Source organism: Melospiza georgiana, chromosome 13 (genome assembly GCF_028018845.1).
Source record: "Melospiza georgiana isolate bMelGeo1 chromosome 13, bMelGeo1.pri, whole genome shotgun sequence".
In the NCBI taxonomy this organism is placed as follows: domain Eukaryota; kingdom Metazoa; phylum Chordata; class Aves; order Passeriformes; family Passerellidae; genus Melospiza; species Melospiza georgiana.
Window position 1 is genome coordinate 20659527 of NC_080442.1, and position 8947 is coordinate 20668473.

At 47.3% G+C, this 8947-nt stretch overlaps 1 protein-coding gene across 1 annotated transcript in view; it reads right to left on the minus strand.

The window, feature by feature from the left end:
* Positions 1-410, minus strand: part of MAP1A (microtubule associated protein 1A) — a 47031-nt gene extending 46621 nt beyond the window's left edge. The window contains exon 1 of the mRNA XM_058033572.1: positions 275-410. Coding sequence (XP_057889555.1) covers positions 275-410 — 136 coding nt within the window. The remainder of the gene's footprint in view (positions 1-274) is intronic.
* Positions 411-8947: the final 8537 nt, after the last annotated feature.

Genomic DNA, 8947 nt, shown 5'->3' on the forward strand with positions numbered 1-8947 from the left:
CCGCAGGGCCCGCAGTGCCCGCAGGGCCCGCAGGGCTCGCAGTGCTCTCAGTGCCCGCAGTGCCCGCAGCGCTCGCAGTGCCCGCAGTGCCCGCAGCGCTCGCAGTGCCCGCAGGGCCCGCAGTGCCCGCAGCGCCCGCAGCGCTCGCAGTGCCCGCAGTGCCCGCAGCGCTCGCAGTGCCCGCAAGGCCCGCAGGGCTAGCAGCGCTCGCAGTGCTCGCCGTGCCCGCAGCGCTCGCAGTGCCCGCAGCCCTCGCCGTGCCCGCAGTGCTCACCGCGCTCCAGCGCGCCGCGCAGCGCGCCCCGCTCCGGCTCCGTGCCGATCTCCCCGATCACGGCCAGCAGCGCGTGCCGCCCACCGCCCGGCGGCGCCGCCGTGACCATGGCGACCGGCCCCGCCGCCGTCTCCATGGCAACGCCGCGGCCGCTGCTGCAGCGCGCGGTCACTGGCGCGCGGCTCTTAAAGCGCCCCGAATCCCCCGCTGATTGGCCGAGCTGGCACGTGGTCCCGCACTACTGCGGGAGGGGGCGTGGCCTGCCCCTCCGGGCCCCGCCTCAGCTCGCGCCCCGCCCCGCCCTCGGGCTCTCCCCTTCGGCCCCGCTCGGCCCCGCTCGGCCCCGGCTGCGGGAGCCTGCTGCTGCCGCTGTCCCGGCTGCTGCCGCTGTCCCGGCTGCTGCCGCTGTCTTGACCCGGACCTGCTGCACCCGCACTGCCTGCCCAAGGCAGGTCGTGCCGGCGCGGCGATTGCCGGTGAGCTCTCGCCGGCGCTACGGCGCGGGGTCTTAGTTCCTTCCGTCACGATGGACAGAGCGGAACAGCGACCAGCTCGGATGCTCAAAACCGTGAGCGGGGCTCAGACCTTTGAAAGAACAAATCAAGGGCGAAAGGGTGTTGGCTTGTAGTTTAGTTTAGAATTTAGTCACTTAAATACAGAAATCCACGGAGATTTTTAAATGCTTGGTGTTGAGTTGTTCCAATACTCGCAATAAAGCCATAGAAGACAACAGTTCTAAAGACTCAAGGCTTGGTATTATCATTCACCTTCCTTATCTCTTCTCCATTGCTTGGCCATCAGCAGATCCCTTCCTGGTGGTTCTTCCTTCTAAGAAGAACCTGTTCAATTAAAAGCAAGTGTATCTCCAAGGATAAATAATGGGATTTCCCAGATTCCAGACCCATGAGCTACAAGAACAATCTGAGCTTTGCTAGCTGCCAGTGCAAAGCTGATGTGAGCTGCCCATGACTGTACTGGCAGGCCATGATGTATGCAGGAGTTCTCACTATCTGGGGTGGCCAGAGAGGCCATATCTTTGGGCACAAGTCCTTGTTGCTCACAGTTCTGGCCAGCCACTGCTGAAAAGAAGTTCAATGCAGATGGCCTTAAGCTGAGACATAAGAGATCTGGATTAGATATTAGAAAAAGTGTTTCCACTGTCAGAGTGGCCAGGCATGGGAACAGGTTGCCCAGGGAAGTGGTGGAGTAACCACCCTGGTGGTGTTCAAGAGGTATCTGGATCTGTATCTGCACGATGTGGTTTAGGGGTTACAGTGGTAGTGCTGGATGGATGGTTGGACTGGGTGATCTTGAAGGTCTCTTCTAACCCTGGTGATCCTATCATGTTATGCGCAAAAACTGAGCAACCCCAATGTATGAGACTTCTACAGGCTGAAGGGAGAGCCACCAAAAAGTAGTTTCAGGTAGAAAAATTTGTATCTTTCCTGACAAAAAAGGAAGAACCACCCTGTGCTGATGTCCTTGTCTGGAAAAGCGACCCAGCGATTATTAAATGACACAAGTCAGAAATAATATGCAGTGTTTCCTAAACCAGTGTCAGATTCTGCCCTGCAGTGCACAGGATTTCCACAGGTGAGCTATAGTTTATAAACTTGATGGGCAGAGAAGTCAGCATCCTGCTCTCTTTCATTCTTTTGTGCCCACCAAGACTGCAGTTGAAACCTCATAAGGTTCAGAAAGTTGGCACTTTGGCAATCATATATGAACCTATAGTGTCACAGGACTCTGACAAAAGATAGTCAGGAAAAGAAACCAACCACAGAAAGGGAAACAAATATAAAACAATTATCTCTGCAGGCTACAGCTGATGCTACTAGCTTATGGAGTTTTCTCAAATTAAAATCTTAAATTAAAAGGTTTTAGATAAATTAGGAGATGATGCAATAGGTCTTTTTCACATTAAACTATGGTGACATCACAGGCTATGAATTTTATGAACTAAACCTTGTAAAGAGGGAGAATTACTTTATCACAAGGGTTTTTATTCATTTCTGTGTGTTGTAACCTGCATAGCAGCAATGATTTAGTTTTAGAGGACTGCACTGAACAGGTAAATAAGTGAATAAAATAGTAAACCTGGAAATAAATTCTAATGCTAGTACATTGAATTCTATCATGAAAGTAGGATTGTAGATCATAGAGGGAAAACATGACAACAACACATGAAGGTGAAAAATATTCAGATATTTTCATACCAGCTGATAGAAGTACCTTCTGTTTTCTGGTGATTCAGTCTTAGTACTTGCTGCTTGTTTTTGACATGGTAGCTTTCCAGAGCTGCAGCTTTTCGCTGCAGTGCAGAGATGCTCTTCCAGCTGGCTTTCTGCCAAGGAGAAATGAAACAGGAGACATGCAAACTGGAGTGGAAGCTTAGAAAGAATATCCAAACAGAGACTTCTTGGGGAAGACTTTACAATTAAAACACTAATTCTGCAAATGTGATCCATTTGCATTCTTCTACTGTGCCATCAATTAATAGAATGATGGTATTACTCTTGCTTTCTAATGTGAATCAGAGATATCTGTGGTCATGGTAGAATTGCAGTAGAAAAGGCTTGTGTCCTAAGTGTGTGTGCACTGCATGAGACAGTGAAATTGGGTATTTCCAATTTACTGAGTTCCTCCTTTCCCCCGTAAATTCACACTCCAGAACCATATAATAGAACTGTATAGAAATTATGGTGTAAGCTTCTGCTTTCATGCACTGCAGCAGTAGCTGGCACCGCCATGAAAATCAAAAGCTGACTGTGCTGAATGCAGATATTAGAGGTCCTGACAAACACCACAGGAGAGTGGCAAAAGCAGACTAAAGGATTACTTCAAATGGAAGGACAGCGAGTCACAGGTAAATGACCTTTATAAAAGGAGATTTAGAAAGTAGGATCAAAATAGTGCAAAAAGGATTTTCTTAATACTGTGAGAAGAACAATCTACACTATTTCAATTCCTCAGTCCTTCAGCCTGGAAGGATTACTTCCTGTGCTTGCCAGCTAAAAATTTCCAAGTGAATAAAAATACTTCAGGGAATCAGAGACCTGTGACAGTACCCAAGTGAGGATAATGCCTTTAACAGTGGTGAAATATAGTATCATTTTGGCTGTGACATTTCTAAGAAGCAGAGAAAAATTGGGTGACTACCTAAAGGGACTTTGTTCAGGTCTTGATCTCTCCTGTGGTGAACACAGCCATCCCTACATGGAGCACAAGAAACCAGCATTGATAATGCTTTTATATACAGATGGAGCCTTATGGTTGTTTATACTGACACTTCCAGAATGTGTTGTAAGATGGAGAAACAGAGGGCTAAGCCTTTCAGTTTGACCAAACCACATTTTTGCTTCTGTTTAATCCCATGGGTAATCAGAGTACTACTCCTATCCTCCCATTTTTGTCTTACAGAAAGTGTGGCAAGATACTATCTCCTGTGCAATTTGGAACAAAGCTCTGATCAAGGCCAGGATATAAGGGCCAATGAAATTATCAGGTATAGTCTTTGCATCAAGTGACTCAGCTTTGGAATTAAAAGACATGTTTATCAGGCATTGAAAGGTACTAATTTGTACTTTTATGGCAGTCCTTCTTTGATGCCAAGGTGATTTTTAATCAATTAAATATTGAATACAAACTGGTGAGAATCTGTACCTCTTTGTTTCATCTTTCCACATAACTAAAGTCAAAATAATACAGCTGAAATGGTCAGGCAAAGTACAAGTCTAAAAAATCGAATATTACTGACATTTTTTGCAGACTAAACTGTCCATGTAGGTTGCCTGCAGCCTTACTGAACATTGCAAAGAAATGATGATGCCACACTTTCCACCATAATTGTGCGTGTTTTCACAACTTCTCCTGCTCAGTTTTAAGTCAAGCACTCATTTCAACATTTCTCCAGAAGAAGATGCAGACAAACTGCACGATCCCAGCTTGTAATGAAATAACTTAATTGCAGTATTTCGTGGTGCATTTTGTGCGATTGACTAGGTTGCTAGTGTTCAGAGAAAGTGATGTGCATGTAAATAAAGTGAACGCTTGCGAAGTTAATTTGGTTTGGCAACCGCAGCCCCGTCTGGCATGATGGAATATCTGAGCGTTCTCTTGTCGCCTTCATGTGGTGAACGCTTTCGTGTGAGCAGCCTTCGACAGATTAAGGACACACATACCTTGCGTTACCGGTAGGAGCCGTTGCCGGAGGGGGCAGGACCACGCCCGGGGCGGTACAGGGGCGGTGCCCGGGGCGGTGCCCGAGGCGGCGCCGGGGCGGAGCGGAAGGCGGTGCCCGGGGCGGAGGCCGGTGGCCGAGGCGGTGCCCGGGGCGGTACCAGGGGCGGAGCGGAGGCCGGTGCGGGGCGGTACAGGGGCGGGCCGCGGGCCGGTCCCGCCGGCGGCGCCCTCCTGATGTCAGCGGAGCAGCGTCAGTCTTGTTCGTCGGCCCGGAGCAGCTAAAGGGAGCGGCCCGGGTCTGGCGGCCGCCGTGTTCATCACCCGAGTTCTGTTGCTCCGCGGAGTGCCGTAGGGAGAGCGAGCAGCTCTGCGGCGGGGCCCGGGAGCGCTGGGGCGCCGCAGGCCCCGTCTGGGCAGCCCCGGCCGCTGCGCTCGGGGCGCCCCGGCGGAGCGGGACGGGACGGGACGCTCCGAGGAGCTCCGCGCAGTCCGGGAGCGACTGCGGAAGGCGGCGGTCGCTGCAGCTCCCCCCGGGGACGTGGGTGTCCTGCCGGCGGCTCGTGGTGGCTCTCCCGTCGGTAGCTCGGCGGGCCGGACTCATGGCCCACGAGAGCGGTCAGTGCCCGGCACTGTTAGTTCTAAAGTCACGGCGCAGAGAACAGTGCGTACGGAAATTGGCCGGGTAGCTTTTAAATGCGTCTGCATCACAATAATTGCAATACACAGCACAAAACATAAAGCTAGTTTTGCAAATACAAGTAGCATCCTTAGTCTTTTACCAAGCTTAGCTATCTTGTTGAGTATCTTCGTTTGTTGTAACTAATTCTCATTTGAAATCAGGATCTGGAATTTGGTCCTTTTTCTAGGAACACTGTCCAGTTTTGAAGATGAGGCTTGGGGCTGCATTGGGACATGGAGAACCAGATTCAAAGTGCAAGAAATGAGAATGAGGAGTAGCAGTCCTGCTTATTGGCTCCCATAGTTAGTGGTTTGCATTGGAAAGGAGCTTTTGGATGAAAATCAATTACAGCCTCAGCGTGCTATTGCAAATTCTGTAAGATACAAGAAATTTGGAATCCTCCAAATATGAAAAATCAGACAGTCACCATACTTTCATTCATTGGAAGTCTGGTGTTGGACATGTTTTGTTTGAAGCAAAAGGAAGCAAAGATTCATTTTGCTCTTTTATTCTTTCTTAGACAAAGGTAGTCATGCCCTGTTCCTAGTTTATAATTAGACTCAGATAAAAGGCTATCTGCTGAGGAAAAATACTTAAATGAAGACATGTATATTATAAACAAAGCAGAGCATTTATTTTCATAGCATAACAAAGCTGGGAAAAGTGGGATTACAAATTTGACACAAATAATGGGCAGTCAGCTTTAAAACACACACAGATTTGGCATTTACAAATTTGTCCATCTGGACTGAGTTTTCAATTTTGTCCTATTCTGGTTCATATAAAAGAACTGAATTGCAAAAAAACAACTGGAAGGAGATTCTGGAGATAATGTAGTTCAACTTCCCATTTCAGACCAAGATCAACTATACCCATTTGTTTTACTTAAAAGAAACCCAACTTAAATGTTAGAAATGGCATAAATTTTAGAACTTCTTTAGGCTTACTTTTCAAATATTTTTGCTTATTTCTGTTTAGTCTTTAATTTACACCTACTTGCAGTTCATGAAAGCAAATTCAGTTGTCCTCTAAACTGTGAATATTAATAAACAAATTATTTGCCATCAACTTTTTTTCTATCTGGAGAATATTATGATACCCAACTCTTTTGCCGTCTTCTCACTAGATGCAGGGCTTAGCTTAGGCCATGCCAGTAAAAGAGTAAAGTAAAAGAATTACTTCATGCATCTAAGGTCTGCATACTACACACAAGTACAATGCTGTTTGCTCCTTTTTTTTTTTTTGTGGCAGCAGAATGACACTGACTCGCTTTGTGAGGCACTACAGTCCCCATTGCTTTATTTTGCAGAAAAACTATACAGCCCAGCAGCCCCCTCCTGAATTTGTGCAGTTATTTAATTTTATATAAAATTGTTCTTACCTGCATTGTACTTTGTCAATTTTCCAGACCATTAAAAAAAAAAAAACAAACTTCCTTCTAGCACTTCTAGAACCTCTCAATTTCAGATTGCTTGTGGATTAATAAATGTACTTATTTTGTGACCAAAGTGATTAAAGAAAACAGTGGACTAGGAACAGCACGCTAATGTTTGAACCTTCACTTAAATGTACTTGTTTTGAACTGAGGATTATTACTTTCTGAGGATGAATACCAAACAAGTTTTTTCCTTACCTTACTGAAACTTCATCACCTCTATGCTTCCCTAGTTTGCCTACGAGAGTCCCATATAGATACAACTTACTATAGTAAAGTTGTTACTCTGCCACCTACATCCTGTTGCTCTGACACAAGGTATCAGATCAACTGTAGGCACCTTGTCTTTTGTTGGGGAAGATGAAACAGGAAAGCCTTACAAATATGATTGCTTGGCAAAAGTTTCTGAGAATATAGAAACTATAAGCGAGATTGAAATGAAAGCAAGTTTTGAGATCCCTCAGTTACTGAACAACTGGAAAACAAAGGTGTGGCTGGCTGAAGGTAATCCCCTTTTGATGGAACAATACCCTCTGCCTGCAGGCAGGTCTAAGGGCCTGAGCAGACTCGGCCAGCTTGGCAGAAGGGGTCTAAAGAGGAGTTTTTAGGGTTTAAAATGTAACACAGTATGGTAATGTAGTGATTCTTATAAGTTGTATGGAAATGCTATAGGATTTCTATCTTGTACTAGATTGGTTAGTGAGAATTAGAATATTTAACACAGAAGATGATTTATTGTATTGTTACGGGAACTTACTTACTTTTCTATGCTCTTACCTCTTACTCTTGCTTCCTGTTTCTTAGCTCTTGCCTTTTACTCTCTTACCTTCTTTGAGTCCCTTACGCTTTCCTCTTCTTTTCTCTGGGGCCTGCTCCGAGCTGTGGCTGCAGCTCCCAGCAGGGCCCTGCACCCAGGCCCTGTGCAATGAACCCCAAATCCCAGCAGGGCCCTGCACCCAGGCCCTCTGCAATGAACCCCAAATCCCAGCAGGGCCCTGCACCCAGGCCCTGTGCAATGAACCCCAAATCCCAGCAGGGCCCTGCACCCAGGCCCTCTGCAATGAACCCCAAATCCCAGCAGGGCCCTGCACCCAGGCCCTGTGCAATGAACCCCAAATCCCAGCAGGGCCCTGCACCCAGGCCCTGTGCAATGAACCCCAAATCCCAGCAGGGCCCTGCACCCAGGCCCTTTGCAATAAACCCCAATCCCAGCAGGGCCCTGCAGCCAGGCCCTGTGCAATAAACTGCAAGTTCCAGACCTGGCTGCAGAGATCTCTGGTCTCCGTCCATCCCGACCGTGCCACCCCCATCAATCCCACAGTCTTTAGCGATCTGTGTAGGCTGGTAACTCCTCTCCTTGTCTTCCAGATACAAACCTAATTTGTCTGAGGATTTGTTATCAAAGTTTTCAAGAATTTGAAAGGAATTTTGAGAAAGTGGCTGGCACATTTGCTGTTTCTAGTCTTCAGTATCCGCTGTGAATTTTGTAAGGTATCTGTTAACCCTTCTAAAAAAACCCATTTCAATAATACAGCTTAATATACATGCTAGAGTATCTTCTAATATACAAAGGAGGATCTTCTGGGATTTGAACAATCAGCCACTAAAGCATCCCTCCTGTGTAGCAATTGCAAATATTTTTAGCCTTTTTAATGTTCTTAACATGCATGTGCAAACTTGGATTTCACATTACACACAAAATTTGTAACATACTCATATTTACAGTGTTTCGCTATGTACAACCTTTTATCTATAATGTTGCACAGTAAGAGTTTCTTTCAGGTCAGGTACCATTTTTTCCGATTCTGTGGTTTTGGTTCTACAACAAATTTTAAAATAAAATGTACAGAATTTTCATCTATAAAATACAGAGACGTGCAGATATAAAAAACAGAATTGCAAAAGTTGATTTAAATTACGCTATTCGAACTCACTGATTATTAGGCAAGAAGGTGAATGCTGGAAAGACAACAATACAGTCACAATTATGCGCAAGGCTTCTTCGATAACCGTTTAGTGATATAAACACAAGGAAATTAATAGGATTTCACTCTCCCGTGATATCCAAGAAAGGACATACCCGATGGTGGCTGTTCGGGGCACGCGATGCTCGGTCCGTGCGGCAGCCCGAGCACGGGGGTGCTTTGTACCTGAGAAGAAAGGGGATCGGGAGGGCACCGTGCGGACACTTCCCGGCCCGCACCCGGCACCCGGCCCGGGCCTCCGCCGCGCCCTGGCCCGCCATGCGCGAGAGGTCGCTGCGTTGGCCCTGGAGCGAGCTCCGCGGACGGAAGGCGCGAGGCTTTTGTGTCTCCTGAGGCCTGGCGGCGCTCCGCGGCGCTCTCGGGGCCCTCCCGCCGGCCCGGCCCCCCCTCAC